This window comes from Engystomops pustulosus, chromosome 8, assembly GCF_040894005.1.
Source record: "Engystomops pustulosus chromosome 8, aEngPut4.maternal, whole genome shotgun sequence".
In the NCBI taxonomy this organism is placed as follows: domain Eukaryota; kingdom Metazoa; phylum Chordata; class Amphibia; order Anura; family Leptodactylidae; genus Engystomops; species Engystomops pustulosus.
This window is the reverse complement of record NC_092418.1, coordinates 94,732,750-94,753,979: the sequence shown is the minus strand read 5'-3', so window position 1 is coordinate 94,753,979 and position 21,230 is coordinate 94,732,750. Positions and strand designations below refer to the sequence as shown.

At 40.3% G+C, this 21,230-nt stretch overlaps 1 protein-coding gene across 2 annotated transcripts in view; it reads left to right on the top strand.

Moving 5' to 3' along the window:
- The window catches only part of CSRNP3 (cysteine and serine rich nuclear protein 3), a 76,082-nt gene extending 62,934 nt beyond the window's left edge, over nt 1–13,148 (top strand). For both annotated transcript variants that reach the window (XM_072121836.1, XM_072121835.1), the window contains exons 3-5: nt 1,743–2,002; nt 4,924–5,220; nt 7,213–13,148. In XM_072121836.1, coding sequence (XP_071977937.1) covers nt 1,743–2,002; nt 4,924–5,220; nt 7,213–8,253 — 1,598 coding nt within the window. In that variant the 3' untranslated portion in view covers nt 8,254–13,148. The remainder of the gene's footprint in view (nt 1–1,742; nt 2,003–4,923; nt 5,221–7,212) is intronic.
- The last annotated feature ends 8,082 nt before the right edge of the window (nt 13,149–21,230 follow it).

The window sequence follows — 21,230 nt, the reverse complement described above, 5'->3', positions numbered from 1 at the left end:
ACTGCCGCCAGCTGTTCTGTGAATAGCACATTGTGAACTGTGAAAACAAACTGTTTACATTTTTAATTTTACTTCCTATTTTATAATACGAGCGCCTGCAAACAAAACAATATTTTTGTTTCATTCCAACGTGCTATTTTTGTATTTTAATAGAGGGGGGGGGGTGGTAAACTGTAGCTGGAAAATTTTAAATTTTTCCCACTATTTCTCTAAAAAAAAAAAATCAAATACATTGTTCTTACATTTTTTTCCCATGTCACTTTCAACACTGATTAATCTTCTTTTTCACTGTGACAATAGATGATGTCACAGCTTATCTCCTCCCCCTCCCTGTACAATGATCTCTATATAGATAATACTGACCCATCATTACATCACTACTGACCATAGATAATGTCACAGCTTATCTCCTCCTCCCTGTACAATGACCTCTATATATATATATATAACACTGACCCATCATTACATCACTACTGACAATAGATGATGTCACAGCTTATCTCCTCCCCCCTCCCTGTACAATGACCTCTATATAGATAACACTGACCCATCATTACATCACTACTGACAATAGATGATGTCACAGCTTATCTCCTCCCCCCTGTACAATGACCTCTATATAGATAACACTGACCCATCATTACATCACTACTGACAATAGATGTCACAGCTTATCTCCTCTCCCTCCCTGTACAATGATCTCTATATAGATAACACTGACCCATCATTACATCACTACTGACAATAGATGATGTCACAGCTTATCTCCTCCCCCTCCCTGTACAATGACCTCTATATAGATAACACTGACCCATCATTACATCACTACTGACAATAATTGAAAGATGTTTCATTTCTACTGTACCTCATCCTGGCTGTCAACTGCGGTTACTGCTTCAGAAAGTAAACCCTTAAAGGAAATCTACCGTAAGGATCACGACCATATGAAGTAGATCATAGATTGCATCCTCTTTGCACCCTTATGCTAAATCTGACCTTGTAATACTTCTTCAATGAGTCTTTTTCATAAAAATTAAGTTTTAAAAATGTGCAAATCAGCTGCAAATGCGCTGGGGGCATCACCAAAGCTCCTCTGGCTCTGGTTGCAGAAGCAATTGCGAGCCCCCCCACAGCATCCACTATGCCTCCTACCTCGCCACCAGTTTGTATCCAATTCCCGCGTGTGCACTGTAGCTCTGGCCCGCTGTTGGCTTTGCATTTTTGAGGCTGATGGTGTCTCGAAGCTACTGCCTATGCGCAAGAATTGTATACAAACCCGCCGTGACGTAGGCGGCAGAGCAGATAAAGCAGGAGGTGTGCTCTTAGTTTGTGTTGCTAATCTGCCTATGAAAAAATATTACAAGCATCGCGAAGAAGTTATAGGGGGTCATTTTTTAAATCTTTTTTTCTTTTCCTTGCTGTTGGTGTTTTTGTGCCTTTTTGCTGTGTAATGGCTGTTTTACGCCTATTTTGCTGGGTTTTTAAAATGTTACATCTCAATTCGCCGTGTGTTGTTGCCCCCTGACCATGCTTAGGAAAAGCCTAAATGACCCCCATGGTCTGTTATACTGCTTTATAAGGTATGGTCCAGACAGTCGGTTCCATTTTAGGGGCAAACTTTAGGGACAAAGATTTTTGTCATTACTTTTTTTTTATTTTTATTTTTTACTTGTTTTTTAAACTTGCTCTTCTAAGCTAATAAAAAAAACAACAACTTCATTTGTTTTTAATATCTTTTCCAGCATCGTCCATTCTAAAGAGAGAGAAGCGACTCCGAGCCAAGAATGTGCGCTTCAACTGTGTCACAGTGTATTACTTCACTAGGAGGCAAGGGTTTACGAGTGTGCCCAGTCAAGGGGGAAGCACCTTGGGGATGTCTAGCCGTCACAACAGCGTTCGTCAGTACACTCTGGGAGAGTTTGCTTTAGAGCAGGATCGACTGCATAAAGAGATGTTAAGAGACCATCTAAGAGAAGAAAAACTCAACGCTCTAAAACAGAAGGTAATACAACTTTTTGTAATTCTATATTCCGCCCTCATCCGCAGAATTTCGAATTCACATAGTTTGGATTACCAAACAATGTGCAGAAGTTGTTATTGTTGCCCCATGAATATGTATTGCCCCCCCCCTCAAAAAAAAAAAGATGCAATCATTTATTTCTGTGTCCACCTCACAGCCAGTGTTGGTGGTCGCACATGCTCCTGTTGTGCATTGGCATCATATTTATTCCAGCTACGTGGTTGATTTTAAATGTCCAAATTGCATTGAAAATTTAATGTACACTCTACTAAGCATATATTGTGCTCCTCAACAAATCAAGGGGTTTAAAGAGAACCTGTCAGTTGAAATTTTCCTAATGGACAACCCAGTGTCCAGCAGCTTAGCACATTCAGATTTTGTTTCTTTCATGGCCCTTTATGGTGGTGGTTTGATATCATTCACCAGACTTCCCGAAAGCTGGTCTCCTATGCCTCTGCACCCAGAGATATCCGTTATAGCAAAAGTGACATTCAGAGGCTGGAGGAACTTGGCTTCAGGGCTAAGCTCTCCTCCTTCATGATTTTACACAACCGTTTTAAATCTCTCTTCAAATATTATTTTCTGGATTATTGCAATACACCATGTGATGAAAGGAATATTGGTGTGTGGGAACTTGTCAGCAGAAAGTAACCTAATAAAACATTACGTTATGTTGTCAAATTTGTTTTGGCACCCTTCGGTGTCAAGGCTAGCCTAAGGTTGAATTGTGCAATGGCTCTATATAGTACTTTATGTATATTTAAAGCAAAACCATCACCAGGAATGTCATTTTTAGCTGATGACTGGTTCCAGTAGTCTTTGCTATGCTGATTTAAAAAATAACTCTGAATGCTGCCAGCTGCAGCCTGTGTGCCTGTGTCTCGGTCTCCTCAATGCATTTTTCCTTTCCTCCACACCATTCTCCTCCCTCCTCTGCCTGCTCAATGCACATGACTGGAAGAGAGGAGGAGAAAAGAGTTAATAGTGTGGAGGAGAGGGGAAAGCACGAGGTGGCAACACATGAAATGGTTCCACCTGCAACATGGTGGACGTGGTTGACATTTTGTATCTTGGTCATCAGACAATATTGTGCATAGTCAGGGTTGTTTTTTTGCAAATAAATGCCATGAACAAAGAGGTAGTCTCTGTAGAAAAGCATAGTCACCAAATTATAGACCTAAAAATAACATTTGAAGTTGTGTGTAGATGAGGAGATACAACGTGAGGTTAGTGGTTCTACTATATCTTCATGTTCTTCCCCCTATGCACTATATTAAACTGATGTTACCCACGGATGGATTTTTGCAGGGCTAAGCAGCATGCATTACTCTAATGTTGATTTGGAGTATAAATTCCCAAATGTGACATCCAAGATACTTGAAATTGAAGGAGGCGATGTTTATTAGGCAACATGTCTGCAGTATCCACCGGAGAGGAAATCCAGCATTTGCAGCAAACGCATTAAGATTCCAACCGTATTATTTCTCAGAAGTCAGCAAGATAATGAGGCCATTGCTATGCAAATAAGCTCATTATTATTAATTTGTGTCAGCTCCTGAGAGGTCCTCAAATGGCATTTTTGAATTTAAGTAGGAAACAAATTAACAAAAAAGAAAAAAAAAATGTAATATACTCTCATAAAGTAAACAATACTTCAGCAAATCATTGTGAACTTTGTGTTGATATGACTTACAACTTTTAGCCTGTATTTTCATTGGGAGCCAAATAATCCTCTGTTTTACCAAAAAGTTGCAATGTCAAGTTTTTACTTTAATGTTGTTAATAGCATCAAGCCAAAGATGTCCCATGTGGCAGAACAGTATAGATGTTCTCTGCCATCGAACAGAGTTGCATTTTCAAGGGTATTGTGACAGTCCCAAATTACATCAGAGCCGATGCCTGCACCCGGCATACCTGGGCAAGTGTCGGGGCTCAGAGCTGCTGGAGGGGCCCACATGACCCAATCTCAGTCCCCAGAAGCCTATGTGGGGGCTTTAGATAAAATAACCCATGAGGGTGCTTTTTAGGATGATAAACTGAGGAATATTTTAGTTAACACTGGACTGTTTTTCTTAGTTTCTGAATTTTAAATTCCACCACCTGAGTTGATTGCAAAGGGGCCCACTGAGGCCCTGTCGCCCAAGGGCCTATTAAAATTTGGAACCAGCCCTATTGCATGGCATGTTTTGTGTTTGGAGGGTTTTTCTTCGTCTTGATTTCATAATTGTACCTTGTTATCCAGACTGACCTACTGGTTCTGAACTGAAATCATGACATAATTTTGAAGATCGTATAAACGATTCCCTATGTACTAATGTGTATTGCGTTTAACATTTGTCATTAGAAAGCCTTCCAAACATATGGTATTATAATATTTTATTGGTGTATTGTGGGGTCTTTAACATCCCTTTTCCACCAGTTTTTTTTGGTGGACAAGGTATGTAAAAAGCCCCAAAATTGAACACCCCGGCCCACCGTATTTATTATGGCGGCAGAGAGTATTGCCGAAATCCCCACCAGGTCTGACTAGGTCTAACCAGGTAGAGCGTAGAGGAGCAAACTGGACATAAGAGGCTCCGGTAGAGTGACAAGGGGGGGGGGGGGGGGGGGTTAAAATTGGAGCTTAATCCCCACTGTATTCTATAATATACTACAAATACAGAATATTTGGGTCCCAATTATCTTTACTCCCTTCCAGGGATTAATAATAAAAAAAAAAACCTTATCAAATATACACCAGATATTTTCCTCAATGAAAATAGTCGTTGTACTGTATAGTCACTAAAATTAGAAGAAATTGCACAGGCTGCGAAAGGGTAATTTTTGCTGGGTTATTATAAGTCAGCGATCTGTTCATTGACCTGTAAATATTTTTCACACCCTGCATTTCAATTTTCTTTCAGATAACTAAAAATGGCACAATCGAGTCAGAAGAAGCCAACATCCTCACTCTAGATGATATTTCAGATGATGACATTGACTTGGATAACACCGAAGTAGACGAGTATTTCTTTCTACAACCTCTGCCAACAAAGAAGCGGAGGGCCTTGCTGCGTGCGTCTGGGGTGAAGAAGATCGATGTGGAAGAAAAACATGAGCTGCGAGCCATCCGTCTGTCTAGAGAAGATTGTGGTTGTGACTGCAGAATATTTTGCGATCCTGAAACATGCACTTGCAGCCTTGCGGGTATAAAATGTCAGGTGAGTGGCTAGACGAAGCCCATTCTAGATGCAATTGCTTTGTTTTTATAATAAAAATAATTAATAAAAATTATTGTTTTATTATTGTTTGCGAGAAATTTTTGCTATACATTTTATTTTTGTTTTTTTAACTACATTTTTAACTGCCAGCTAGAATACATGGATCTGTTAGCTGCTGTTTTTCCCAAAGAAGTTAATCTTTTCTGAATTTGGTGCCAATTTCTTAATGTATCTTTGTAGCAAAGGTAGCTCCTCCCAGGTAGAAACCATATTTTTCAATTTATCATAAGGAACTAACATGGTGGCATTCTGGTTGTGCTAGAGTCCATGTCCATGGTGGCGTCCTACATTAATATACAACTGACGAAGGGTTATTGACCTCTTTTTAAGGGCTCTTTCACATTGGCGTTGGTGCTCAATTTTAGTTGCGTATCCAATCCATTTTGTCTCTGTTTTTCTGCCATTTTGTCTCTGTGATGCATCCGTTTTGTCTCTGTGTTCACAAAAGAAACCTGAAGGTTTAACATTGCTTTGAAAACATCACACCTGGTTTTTCAGCGTCCTCAATTAAAAAAAAAAAAAAAGTTGAATCAGTTTGGATTTTTTTGCGGACCCACAGACTTTTATTTCCTTTTGTGATCCGCATCGGTGAAAAAAAATAGGACACGTGTCATAATTTTTTCCACAGATAACTTTACAGTGTAAACACAAGCCAATATTATATGGCTTTGTGCGGCATCCAAGGAAATCACTGAACCACGTGAAAAACAATGCCTATGTGAAAGAGCACTTGATTGAAACTCTGTTGATTCCAGTGCAGTTGATGGGTCCATGCACAAGGCCATCACTTTTTATTACCTTGAAGACTGTTTTTAGGCTTACTAATTTATACAACACAAAGAGGAGATTGGTAAATGGAAAACATTAAATGTACATGAGCTGAACGGTAGACTAGACACAGTATAATCCAGAAATATATCAACCATCAAACATGGGATGGTGGCTTTAACTGTATTGGATAATAATACTTTGACAATTAAGGCCACCTTGCAGGTGTGTGAGTGAATTATAGCACTTGATGCTCCACTAGAGGATTCTGGGAAATGGCAAATAAGTTTTCCAGGATGGGATAAGGAAAACAAATCTTAGGCTTCCTGAAATTCATGCTTGATGGTAAGGGGTGCTGCCTTACAAGGTAACCAAATGATGCAGGATTAAAACCAAACCTGTATATCTATTCCAGAAGGAACAGATTTCCTTGTCCCCTCCTGGATTACTTTTTATTGATCAGATGAGCTGTTTAAGTCAAGAGTGCCAGGTATGACTAGTAATTACTGATGAGCAGACCCAAAGCCATAATGTTCAGATCCATGCCCAACACTTGGGGTTCGGGTCACCAAACCCAAATCGGGACTTGAGCAAGAGGTTTGGCATGTGGCTCACCCCTCCCCCACCATTAACACCTGCTGAAAATTTTCCAAAGGATCCCTGTAACATCACCGGGAAGCAGCTATTCTCCAGAAAATGGCAGTGCGCATGCGCCTATGCCGCCAGCATTTGAAGGGTAACACCCGTGATGGGTGGCACTACCAATCTTGGGTGTTACCCGGGGGCTGAGCATTCGGGAAAGGTACATAACCTTCAGGTTCAACCAAACCTGGACCTTACATTGTCCGCTCATCCCTACTCTTAATCATAAATATCTCTGGTTATCTCTGTGACCTATAATTGGTCCTATTCCATGCTACATCTGGTACTAAAATTTGATAAAATGACTTTTCTCATAGCTCCGAAATAAAGTGAACTCTGTGTAAATGGAAACGTATATATATCTTTATAATATTGAATTGTATGATGTGTGGACGAGCCTTTGCACATTGACGTGACTCTAAAATACAAGTTTTTTTTTTAATGAAACAGAAAAACTTGGGCATATTATTTGTACATGAAGAAAATAATGGATTTGCTGTCTTCTTTTATTTTCTTTAAAAGGTGGATCGTATGTCTTTTCCTTGTGGATGTTCCAAAGGAGGATGCAGCAATACATCAGGACGGATAGAATTTAACCCTATCCGTGTAAGGACACATTTTTTGCACACAATCATGAAGCTCGAGCTGGAGAAAAATCAAGAACAGCAGCTGTCTGCAGCCAATGGTTGCCATAGTGATGTTGGCTCAATTGCCAGTTCCATGGTACAGACTGGCCACCCTGTAGAATATTCCATTGGAGAAAATTTTGAAATTGAAACAAATCCTCAATCTGCAATGATGCACTTTCAGAATTCCGAGCACCTGGACTGCAGTGGTGAAGAAGAAGAGGAAGATGATGGTAGTAGTTATTGCAGTGGAGTAACTGACTCCAGCACACAAAGTTTAGCACAAAGTGATTCAGATGAAGACGATGAAGATGACGGTGAAGACGATGAGGATGATGACGACGATGGTGACAAATCGGATGACTTTAATGAGGGATCTCGTGAAGACAACCTGTCTGTACCTTCAGTCCTCTGTTATTCAGATGCCAATTCAATGCATGAAAACCACTTAAAAAATTCTCAATATTACGCCAACACCTCACAAATGTATTACCAAATAGACAACCATAATTCTGGTGCCATGAATCAAATGACTGACACCTACTCGGAACAAGATACGGTGAAAAATGGCACTGCAAATTTGGTACCTTACAATATGAGACCTGAGCAGTTTGTTGACTATTCCAGGCAATCTGGTGAAGGCTACACCAGTTCTCATTACCCTGTAACAAGTCCATCGGTGATAGTCTGCTGTGCTTCTTCTGAAAATGACAACAATGGTCACTGCAATACTTTGTACCCAGAACATCGGTCAAGTCTCCCTCCAGTAGGGTTTCGGTCATATTTAAAAAATTCCTCAACTGATGGATATGTATCAAACTTAAATGGTGGTGGCCACCATGTTCCGGAACTTCTGAATGAAAATACCATATCGGAGACCAGCAAACTTCATGAGGATTGCATGAAAGCTCCTGTGGTGGAGACGGTACCAGTTTAACTGGGTCTATCTTACAAATCATGAACTTGCTAATCTCCTTTCATTGTAATTTATTAATTTGCTACAAAAAAATTAACCATTTTTGACCACGGACCAAACGGAGATGAACTTCCTTTCTTCTTAGTCCTACTTTAAGGTTCTCTTTTTACGTCCTCATGACCATGGCACTGCACAACAACACTGTTTACCAATGCTTCAGGCCTATGAAGAGATTTGTTAGTTAGGAAATGTCAATTTCAATATGTTAACCAATATATATTTCGATGGAGGCCTTCTTCTGAGGAGGCTACCGAAATCTAGTCTCTACCTGGGGGAATCACCCTTGGCTTTGTTCTTCGTGGTTAAACTATAAACCCCATAATTGCCATTTTGGGATTTTTAGTCCAACTCCAACAAGCCTGTGATCAGTATCGACACTTGAAGCCTAGATAATATTAAAAAAAAATACTTAGTGATTTTGTGATTAAAATATAGTTGTGATTTATTTATGAAACTTGTATGTATCATACGTGCTCCCTCTTCCCTACTTTTTTTTTTTTTTTTTTAACATAAGGACATGTTTTAAGCTACAAGATGATTGGTTTAAGAGACTTCAATATATTGTACCCACAAGATAATTGAGATATTGGGGGGTTTGACTAGACAGGGTTAATATATACAAGACTAATAGCTGTCAGACAATCCTGGAAACAGAGTTTTCTTCCATCATTTGCCTCTGATGCTGTAAAGTTACTGTATTTGGGTCAGTGTTGAAGAATAATGTCCCATGTGGCATAGGTCCAACACTGAAATACCACTAACCTCCAAAGTCTTGGTGTTTTTTTGGGTTTTTTTCCTCTTGATGCTTGTTCATGCTGCTGATACATTGTCATTGGTCTTACATGCACACGTTCATTATTTCTAAGAAGTTTTATCTCCCAAAAATCCTGCATTTCAACTTAAATACCTCTCACTTAATCCTAATTTCATGTAATTATCACTACTTTTATGGCTGTTGCTGAGGGTAGATCAAGCTCCTGACTTCTAAGCCAGATAATAATTCTAGGGGGTGCTCCATCTTACCGTACAGATCTCAGTTCTATAGGGGGGCTGTACACTGCTGTCATTAGGGAGTCTCTAAAATTGGTCTTCTCTTACAAGGGGAACCCAGTAGTATCATAAATTGCAATATGCATATCAAAGGGTGTGGTTTCTGTATTCCTGAGGGTTTCCCTTTAAAAAAAAAAAAATCTCTGCTTCAGACAATCCCTTAGGGTTTCCTTAATGTGGAAACGTGGGGGTAAGAGATCATAACTTCCCCCTCCAACATCTCCATATCATTACAAGGTGTCGATTTTAATCAATGGGTTGACTTCAAAGTAGAAAATAGGATAGGTCCTACATCGTTAAGGATGCCGTCTGTTCTTCACTTTGGATGGGGTTCCTAGCGAGAGGATCACCCCTATAATGCAGTATTTCAGTTCGGTAAGGTTTGCTTCAGAAGAATGTGCTCAGTCCACAAAACATGAACTGTGTGATTGTTGGAATTCATGGATCGAGCACTGTCCAGGGTATAGATATATATGATGCAAGGATTTCCTGCATCCCAATGGACAACTGTGCAGTACAGGTGATTGCAGTACGGCAAGGATTCCATATAACTACGATGGGCAGTGTTTGTTCCCTGGAATGGCCACCACATGGACCATCGACAAAAACTGTTTGCTTGAAAGCAGCTTTATACTGGTTTTTACCTAGTAAATCGGGGTGACCGAAGGACCAAGTCTGCCAAACAATAACTCAGTCAAAAAATAGTTTTTTTTCATGCCTGGACCTCTAGTATAATATAGACCTGCACCATCAGTATATGAGAAGATATCTAAGGGATTTAGTCTGTTTTCTAACAATGAGGTGACATACAGGCTCCTTCATCTAATTTGTCCGAGCAGTGTAATTTACTTAAATTAAGAAGGGTTGACCTTTACAGGAATAACGGTGCAGGGTCCAAGTGTCATTTGTCACTGGAGCCTTTCACTTCTTGTGGTCACTGACATTTCCCCGGTCAATCACTTTGAATGCCCTTTACATCTCACAGTGGGAGTCTCTAGACTCCTAATCCGCCTACAGCCCAACCTGAAATGTACAAATATATGTATACCCAAGTACACAAAATATTGTGCTACCTGCACATCTAGTATCTTGTTTCATACATGGCTTTTTTGTGATTATATGGTTAATGCTTATTGTGTTTTGTATGGAGGTTGCATCTTCTAGACCGGTTCTGGAGAAGCATGAAAAGCACATACTAATGCACTTTATACTGTATCTCAAGTGGTTGATATGACTGGAGAAAATGGTAGAAGTAAGAAACCTATACATATAATATGGCTAAAACTGTTACACCAGTTTATAAGCAAATAAGACGGCAAGATGCCCCCTCACCTCACTGAAACAGTTTGAAGCTATCGGGGTGGAGGCTGCTTAGTGTCCTGTATCCCACCCCATTCTCAAAATCGGCTGATCTCATAACAACTGGGTGGAGGCCGACGTGGTTGGTTGGGATGTGTCATGAGCATGTGGTCCTGGTACATGAAGGGTACTAAGATCCATTTTCCACATATGACACCGTGGTGGCCCTGTCTTTGATAGTACACTGGCAACCAAGACTTTCAGCTCGTGTAGACTATGCACCCAACAGATTTCACCATTGCTTTGGTCACCTCATGATACTGGTGTACAACAGGCCTTGGGAGTATATTCAAACCTGCTGCTTTACCACAGTAAAATAAAAGTATATATATATATATATATAATATATATTTGTGGTGGCACATCATATAGAAAAAAAGTAAAAAAAACCCACCTCAACGTAAGCCAAAATACTACTTTCTTACCCTGTGACACATAAACAGGAGCTCATGGGTACGTGTGATGCCTGGAACTTGAGTTTCCTGGTGTGTACACAAGTTTACATAAGATCAACCAATATTAAGGTCATGATAATCCAAGGAATATGACCTTTCCAGGAAGCCGCCTGCAGGTTATTAGAACATTCCGGGAGTGGTAGGGAGCCGTTCTGATAATAACATGAGATTAAGGAGCTGCTGTCTTCAGAAACTGCCTCTATAGAGGGGCTCTAAGTCTAAAGTGCATTATACGGGTTATTTGCCATGAATGAGTTTGTTCCAACGAACTTACTCCATGTGTTGATGTGTCGGGATGAAACCTAAAATCACTGAACTTAATGTCAGTTTAGGGTTCTGTCTGGTAAATCCTGCACACTGGAATGTAGGAACTAACTCGCTCATGGGCAACAGGCCTAAGATTCATAGAGAGCCCCCCACACTGTTCCTCTATGGGCCTCAACTGATAGATTCACTAGGTGCTGCTCCCATTTCGATGGATTAAAGCGGACCTCCTGTAACAAAGATTAAATTAATGTTTTTGAATGAAGCTTAAATTATCATGCTTTTAAGGTTAGTCCCAGTATTCGGCATTATGTGGGGGTTTTCAAGCTCAGCGCCATTACTTCAAGATGGTGGAGCTCCATAACCAGACACCACTTTTGAATAGGTGGTGGGCCACAACTGAGAAATAGGTTCCTTGTTTTTCGGATTGTGGATAACAATGCGGCCAGGGTTCCCCCTTGTCAAACCATTCAATGACTGGCCACCACCACTTGGCCAACAACATGACCCCTTCACATGGTACATGGAAGATGGTTAGAAAACCGACCTGTTTTCTTCCATAAACTGCTCCACACCTGACCATTGGTAGTGTGTAGTATTGCATATAAGCAATTCACTCATTACAGCTGCAATACCAGCACAAACCATGGTCAGATGTGGTGCTGTTTTTGGAAGAAAGCAGCCATGTTTTTGAAATCCAGACATCCCTTTTAAAATCTATACTTGGGGAAACCTACACTAACGAGATGCACCTTCATCGAGGACTTCTTGACTGTCTAGTTTATCATTCATGCTTCATATTGGCATACTCTTTAGAAATTCTTATATTTGTGGGGATACTGACAAAAATGCGGGGTTAATTTTTGAAAAGAGAAGATTTTCCTCAATAACCGTGAAATTAACTTGACTTGCGAAACTATCTACAAGAGAATCTCGCTGTTGCCCAAAGCAACCACCCACTGTATAGCTTTTGTTTAATGCCTGTCTTGAAATATGAAAGCTGCGTCCCGATTGGTTGAAATATGAAAGCTGCATCCTGATTGGCTGCTAGGTCCTGGATCCTGATTCATTTTTGTAAAGTGACCGTCCATCAAATGCAGTCTCCACCATAATGTATTTCTCGGTCCCCCCCCAACCCATCAAAACAAGCCTTCATCTTCCTCACCTCACTCCCATTTGTTTGCACTCATTGTCAACACTAGAACTGTGAAAAAAAATTTTGGGAAGGGGGATCCGAATTAAAATTCACGGAGATGAACAAATTTAGTCATCATTTTTCAAACAGCACTTAATGCGTTTTACATTACCTCAAATATCATTTCGACTTCAAAGATGTAATTTTTTTTAATTCTTTTTTATTTGACAGATTTGGGCCTGTGTTCTGTTTCCTGGGGTGATTTACATTTTCAATGCAATAGGACACCTCGTAATCTGTTGGGTATTTTGCTGTATTTCTATGGATATGAAGTATATGTTATGTACTTGTAGGTTTGCCTTGCTATTAAAATGACTGCACCTGCTCTTTTTTTTTTTACTATGTCAAATGGAAATTTTTTTTTTGGTTCAGGTTTTTTTTTCTCTTCTCTTTTGGAAATAAGAGTGAAAGCTGATGACGGACATTTGATTAACTGATAATGTGATTGAACTACGAGCTGTGTACTGCATAATGGAAAATGATACAAATCTTGAGATAAAATGGATGGTTTTTGGAAAAAGGATTCGACTTGACAGTTGTTTCCTGGTGTCATTTGTTATTTTTTATTTTTATCTTTTTCAGGCCTCTTTCTCCACAAAGTTGTCATATACCCTACCATAGGGGCAATCTGGGCCAATGTCAATATTCTACAGGACAATAGGAGTCATGGCTACAAAGTCATGAACCCAATCACTGAGGAACTGGGATACCTTAGACCCACCAGGGAATACGGTTCTGGGGGCCACCTTACAAATATACAGAACGTGTACACATCCACTTTTAAAAGGGGCACATTTAGTAAGGGCTTTGCTCCAATTTTCTATTGGACTTTGCAGGTTCTTTCTAGGGCAAACTGCTTGCACAGGTATTTAAGAAGGGTCCATTTGTGTTGTACGTGACCGTTTTGTGGCGTGGCTGCGCTATTCTTTATGCAACACAAATTTCTGTACATTAATGGGCGTGCGTGTACACAGTAGGACCGTGCGCCAGATTTATATTCAAAGACCGACAGAAATGAGTTGCACGCCAAATGTTAAAGGTGCACCAACAAAAAACAGGTCGGGCAAGTGTTGGGAACTCCAGATTTGTGAAGAACGGGCACCACAAATCCTGAATATGACACTATACAGGTAACTGCACATAGTACAGACTGCACTGTTCTTAGTAAATGTGCCCATTACAGTATCTTTAAATATAAAAAATATCGTTAATTTGAGCTGATAAATCAGCAAAGCGGTCTATAATAGAGCCTAGTTTTCTTGGGGGTTGTCTTCTACTGGTGTCATGGGGCCCACCAGAAGATGTTCTGGTATTCTGATGGAACAAAATCTGGTTCATCTGTCTTTGGGGACATCATTCTACCATTGATGGTTTCAACGTATATCAGTCACTCCTGCAGAGATGGAATGGCCCTCCGGAGAACCAGAGGATCTAGACCAGAACTAGATTGTAACCTAACACTGTTCCCCAGAGATATAATAGAAGACAACTTTTTAGGTTGGTAGGGTCTATTTCTCAGGGCTAATAAAAGGTTGTCCCCCAGAATATATTTATGTTAAGGACCCAAAGAACTACAGTCCAACACTGCACTCCTGTCCTAGGATGATGATGTTTTTGAGACCGGAATCAAAACCATCTAGAGGGCCCCAATTTAGTTTTTTTTAATCTATGGGACACTCACTGCTGTATGAACTATCTTTTGTAGCAATCTACCAGTATAGTGAAGTCATGGGTTTTAAGTATATCTCATCTGAGATATTAACAGAAAATTCACCAAACAATATTGTTATGCTTTTGTACAGGGAGAGTCAAAGGTCCCAGACCTCCCTTTTAATTCAGAAACAAATTAGAAAATGACATATCTGATCCCCACCCCTATCTTTTTGGCTAGACCTTGATATCCGCCAAATTGGAAATAAGAGATAAAACACTCTAAAGGCGGCCATGTCACATATCAAAATCAGGTTTGCAATATGTCTTGTGGTGCAAGAGTGATCAACACAGAAAACGGCATTAACGACTGGGAACATTTCCTGTGATGTACAGCTATCTGACATGTTATACATGGTGCTCAACACAGAGCTGGAGACCTTGAAGGTTTATGTTTTTATGACAGAAGTTAATGACAGACATACTGTATCTGAATATATCAAATCAACAAAGTCAATGGATCCTGGAAATCCACAAGTTTGAAGATTTTCTTGACTGTTGCCATTTGTTTTATCTATAGTTTCAGGTTTTCTGACGGAGCACGGTGTGAACCTGGCCACAGATGAGATATATTGTTAAAGGGGCTGCCCGGAAAAACATGGCTGCTTTCTTCCAAAAACAGCGCCACACCTGACTATGGTGTATGCTGGTATGGCAGCTCAGCTGTATAGAAATGAATGGAGCTTAACTGCAATACCATAAACTGTCCATGGAGAGGAGCTGCTTTTGGATGTATTCAGCAATGTTTTCAAACTCTGGACAACCCCTTTAAATAAGCACCAGTCCTTGTAGTATAAAAGTGGGGAGAAAGGAGGGCGCTTCCTTCTTTTTCAAACACACTGGGGGTCATTTATCTTATTTTCCCCGTGTCTGTGCTCTTTTTGCGTCTATTTTTTGAACCTCATTTGTCTTTGTCATTTTGGCTCTTTGTCAAATGCAAGGATTTTTTTTGCGCCTTATTAAAAAAAAAATCATACCATTGCCTTTCCTAAGCATGGTCAGGACTGGCGTGTTATTGTGCAATTATTTGCGCCCCCTATAGGCGCAATAGTATAACTATTTGTGTGCAAACAACTGTAACGAGGTGCAATGTAATGACAAATAGGGCGCCACAACACACAGTGAATAACATTCCATAAAGCAAAACATTCCAAAAAAGGCGCAAAAATAGGTGCAAAAACACCAACGAAAGGAAAAGATAAATGACCCCCAATGTGTTTATCGCTTGGCTTGCTCACGTTGTATGGATTTTAAGAAATGTCTGTGCCACTTATGTGTCGCACGCGACTGTTTTATGGCGCGGCTATACTATTCTTCAAATTTCTGCACTGAAGGGGGCGTTCCGGTGCTAAATAGAGCCAGGTTTTTTTATGTAAAGTCCAATAGAAAGGTGATGCACTCTGTCGGAGTAGTGCAGGGAGCACCAGATTCATGAAGAACGGGGCCAGAAATCCTGAATCTGGCGCCCCCCTGCACACTACACAGGCAAACTGCCCATGGTGCAGACTGCACTGTTCTTAAGAAACACAAAGGCCCAGGTTTAGTAACCCTTTGATAATAAAAATGTGAGAGACCCTTTAAAAACACAAGGTCAATATAGGAGAAAGAGAAAAGCAGCACTCACCAATGGCGTGAAGTCTTTATTGTAGCATCAAGAGCTAATACATGACACGGCACATAAGATAATGGGTTGTGATGCTTTTCAATCCATGGTTATAGCATTAAAACCCTCTGAATAACAAAAGCCCCATAAAGAGAAGCGTCACCATAACAGAACTCTAGAAAACCATTCATATGATGGAGTATAAAAAGTAAATATAGTAAATATTTAGAAGAAAATTAGTGTAATATTAGTAGACTGAGAATATAACAGACAGCAAGCAAAAAGTTAAATAAAATGTGATCAAAAAAATGTAAAAAAAAATATGCAAGAGTAAAAACTTTAAAAGAAACTAGAACGTAACATAGATCAAAGCTCAAGGCACTTGAATAAGTTTAGACAGAGCTCCCCCTGGTGGCGAACAAACAAACTTACATTCATTTTCTTGTACCAAAAAAAAAAATACAATGCACATATTTTTGTTTCTACAAACCAGTAATTATATAACCCGCCAGAGAAAAATCATTTACATCATATAATTAATGAACACAATAAATGTATTCATAAAGTATAATTCTCTTGTATTGGTATTTGTAGCCCTGAGCTGCATTTGTAGGCCTTCAGAACTGAATTCAGTACCTTACACAGAACTTTTACATTGTGGGCCCTGTAATCCATATATAGGCAGTCCCCGGGTTACGTACAAGATAGGTTCTGCAGGTTTGTTCTTAAGTTGAATTTGTATGTAAGTCGGAACTGTATACGTTATAATTATAACCCCAGGGCAAACATTTTTTGGGTCTCTATGACTAGCGGGTTTTAAAAACCAAAGTGATGACTGAATTTTAGGATCTCAGCTTTGGCCTTTAATATTTAACAGCTTCCTATGTGTTGTGCAGCCATGAGAAAATTTTTTAATTCCAAATTATTCTAAAATTGGGCAAGTACAACATTAGAGAACAAAACAAACTCCAATTCAATCTCAAAACAAAATCAGATTCAAAAATTTGTCAAACAACTATAGGAAATTAGTGGATCTCACATTATTAACATATATATGCGTATAATATATAAAAATAATAGATACTCACCCTCTCCGGTGTTCTGGTTCAGTGGCAACAGTTGAAGTGGAAGTGACATCACTGCCAGACTTTGGGCAATGATGGGTGGCACTAAGCAGTGGATTATAATATATGAGGTCCCCTAGTTAAGAGCAATAGACTTAGATACGACCCCTAGTTACAAACGGACTTCTGGATGTTGGTGATTTAGTGTTCTGTAGCCCCAGGTTACAATAAACAGCAATAGCAGTTATCAGAGGTTTCTGTTATAAAGTGTTACTGTTAATCCTGGTTCTTATGATAATCTAACATTTTTAAAATCCGATTGTCACAGAAACCAAAAAAATTTTGGTTGGGTTTACAATTATAAAATATACAGTTCCGACTTACAGTATTTTCCGGACGAATGATCAGCAGGTGGCAGACCTGTGCACAGTTCAAAGCAGCTGTTGTCTGTAAGTACGGTTCATATATAAGACGCACCGGATTATAAGGCGCACCTGATTATAAGGATGAATGACCAGCAGGTGGCAGACTTGTGCACAGTTCAAGGCAGCTGTTGTCTGTAAGTAAGGTTCATATATAAGGTGCACTGGACTATAAGGTGCACCTTTGATTTCTGTAGAAAATCTAAGGATTTTTTGTGCGCCTTCTAAAATACGGTACATACAAATTCAACTGCCTGTATAGGTGGTTTGAGTGGCAGCCTGGGGTCAAAGCCTTCTATGGGGGCCATTGGCCACCCAAACCACCCGCCAAATTTTATACTTCACCTATGAAATCCTTGTACATCTGTTCCTGCTCTCAACACACTTGTACACAAGAGCCAATTAGAGCAAAGTAATTCTAAAGTTTAAATTGCAAATCCGATAATTTTAATTCCACAAATCAATAGCTCTTGGGAAATGGGACAACTTTGCCTATTACTTTCACAACCTCTGTCCAGTGGTTTCTTTGCTATCCTCCTTGGCTGACACTGTCCAAACAATAACTGTCCGACAGTGCTGCTCATCTCTGTGTGACCATAGAGTATCTACACACTGGTTTGTTAAGATCTAGGGATGTAGAAGTTTCCTGCAAAGAATAAAAGGTTTTAACTGTCCCCTTTCAGTCCTTTCATCCCAGTCTGTAATTTTGCAGAACCATCTTTGTGTCTCTCTGGACTTCAAGCTTCATCATAGACTCCTCTGCAGCAACCCCCTTCTTTGCTCTCCAAAACTATCTACACAACAGGGAAGCTGTTATCCCTTAGTGCTCACATAGCACAGACTATACACTTCATGTAAGTACTTCACTGCTGGTTTCTACTATTTATTCCATGCCCTTCACCTGTGATGAAAGCTGTCAGGCTGGTCACTGTATACATCCTCTATGCTGAGGTCAATGGATTGAATCTCACAGTGTTTGCTTAATTACTTTAGTTACTTCAAGAGAGAACACAAAGCATCATGGAAAGTGATTTCAACTTACAATTGACAAAGGTTTAGGGAAAAAACATGAAGTGGTTAGTCTTCACCCAATGCACTGCTGCCAAGAAAGATTTCTGGCAAGTAGCTTTGTATAGAAAAATACTATAACTATGGAAAGAAAAGGGCGAGCAACAAAATGTAGGCAGCATTCTGTTAGTTTTGAAAGTGTGAATCACATATGCCACTTCAAAATCATTGGAAAATGAGTTACACTTTAATAAACCAAAGAGAAGGGAAAGTTTAAAAGATAAAAACATGTCCACTGCTAAAATCTTCTTCGTCAAAAAAAGCCTACAGCACATGCAACAATACTACGGGTTATTCAGCTTAAAATAAATAACTAATGGGAGGCCTCGCTACAATTTACAAATAGCTAAATGGGCAGTACAAGGATCTCTTCAAAGGTCTCTTTATATCTAGGCCTGTGACCAGAACAAGATGACATCCTCTACGCCTAGAGGAGAGGCAGATATACCATACTCATAGACAGGGGGCATCCTCTACACCTATAGGAGAGATGCTTTTACCAGCCTCATAGACAGAGGCATCCTCTACGCCTAGAGAGGAGGAGGTTCTACCATCACCATAGACAGGGGGGGATCCTCTACACCTAGAGGAGAGGAGGTTCTACCATCACCATAGACAGGAGGCATCCTCTACACCTAGAGGAGAGAAGATTCTACCATCACCATAGACAGGGGACATCCTCTACACCTAGAGAGGAGGAGGTTCTACCATCACCATAGACAGGGGCATCCTCTACACCTAGAGAGGAGGAGGTTCTACCATCACCATAGACAGGAGGCATCCTCTACGCCTAGAGAGGAGGAGGTTCTACCATCACTATAGACAGGGGCATCCTCTACACCTAGAGAGGAGGAGGTTCTACCATCACCATAGACAGGGGGCATCCTCTACACCTAGAGAGGAGGAGGTTCTACCATCACCATAGACAGGGGCATCCTCTACACCTAGAGGAGAGGAGGTTCTACTATCACCATAGACAGGGGCCATCCTCTACACCTAGAGGAGAGGAGGTTCTACCATCACCATAGACAGGGGGCATCCTCTACACCTAGAGGAGAGGAGGTTCTACCATTACCATAGACAGGAGGCATCCTCTACACCTAGAGGATAGGAAGTTCTACCATCACCATAGACAGGGGGCATCCTCTACACCTAGAGGAGAGGAGGTTCTACCATTACCATAGACAGGAGGCATCCTCTACACCTAGAGGAGAGGAGGTTCTACCATCACTATAGACAGGGGCATCCTCTACACCTAGAGAGGAGGAGGTTCTACCATCACCATAGACAGGGGACATCCTCTACACCTAGAGGAGAGGAGGTTCTACCATCACTATAGACAGGGGCATCCTCTACACCTAGAGAGGAGGAGGTTCTACCATCACCATAGACATGGATTCTTTACTGTAAGAGCAGCAACTATGTCATAGTGGATATGTTGTACATGTTCAAGAGGGACCTGGATGGCTTTATTGAGAAATATCACAGAGTTTAAACTTGTTGGTTAGACTTTTTCCAACCTTATCTACTATGATACCATGACTTTGTCCTTACCAAACCATTAGGACACAGGGTGCTCTGGATTTTGAGCTGGTGGTTGGACCTGTCATAGAAAAACATGGCAGACTATATGTAGCCTCCCGTAAGAGTGTCCTTACTTGAATGTAATAAGAGTTATAGAAGTTTTTCATTGTCTGTTTCACTCAAATAAACCCTCCTTTATAAGATGAGAAGACACAGCGGAAAGATCACGCCATCCTATTTTTGTGGGAGCAAAACCTAAAAACCTAACATTTAAACATCATCTCCAGCTTCTAGTTTAAGCCCACTTCTTCATTTGTCTTATCTTTTGTTTTCAGAGTTACAAATGTTTCGACACAGAAGAGTCATCACTACTAGTTTAGGGTTAGAGGAAGTGGCCGATTACAAAAATAGAGGAAAGCCACAAGACAACAGCCAAAATGTGTCTGGCTAGAGTGAGAAAGACATTGCATCAAACACAACCGGATGGGAGAGAACTATCTATAACCACGGCTTGAGGTTTTTCACTCGAGCTGAAGTTAAAAATATTTGAAACCTTCAACTAGGAGGGGTTGTCTTCCATAAGAAGCTTAAAAAACTATGAAGAAGAGTATATAATCCTACATGCACACATAATAAAATACAAAACATAAGTTCTGTAATTTTTTTTAAGTTTTGCTCTGCAGCCCTGTACACCCAACAGATTTTACCATGGATTTTCCATCAAATTAAATACCGTATAGACATCAGGAGTCAGACTGTAACTTCACACCTTACGATTATGATCTGGGATACCTCATCACCAATTATGACCTGCCGCTGCATTAGCATGCGTCTATGGCTTGTATATCTAAATGGGTCTGGTCAAAGCGAAACCAGTCCCATGACTGAACATGACGGAAACATTCAGTCATGGGGGTTCAGTCAGTATCCTGCTGCCTAGCCCTAACCTCTGACTATGACAGAAACAGTGTGAGGTAAGGGCTAGGCAGCAGGATACTCATAAGTCCCTGTTAACAGAAATAATGAAAGGAAAAGGTTAGGCAGTAGGATATTGGCTGGGTCACCAAGAAAGAAACAGAGGTAAGGGTTAGGCAGCAGGATACGGAGAACCCCCATGACTGAACATGACAGGAACAGCGAGGTAAGGGCTAGGCAGCAGGATACTGACTGAACCCCCATGACTGAACATGACAGGAACAGTGTGAGGTAAAGGGCTAGGCAGCA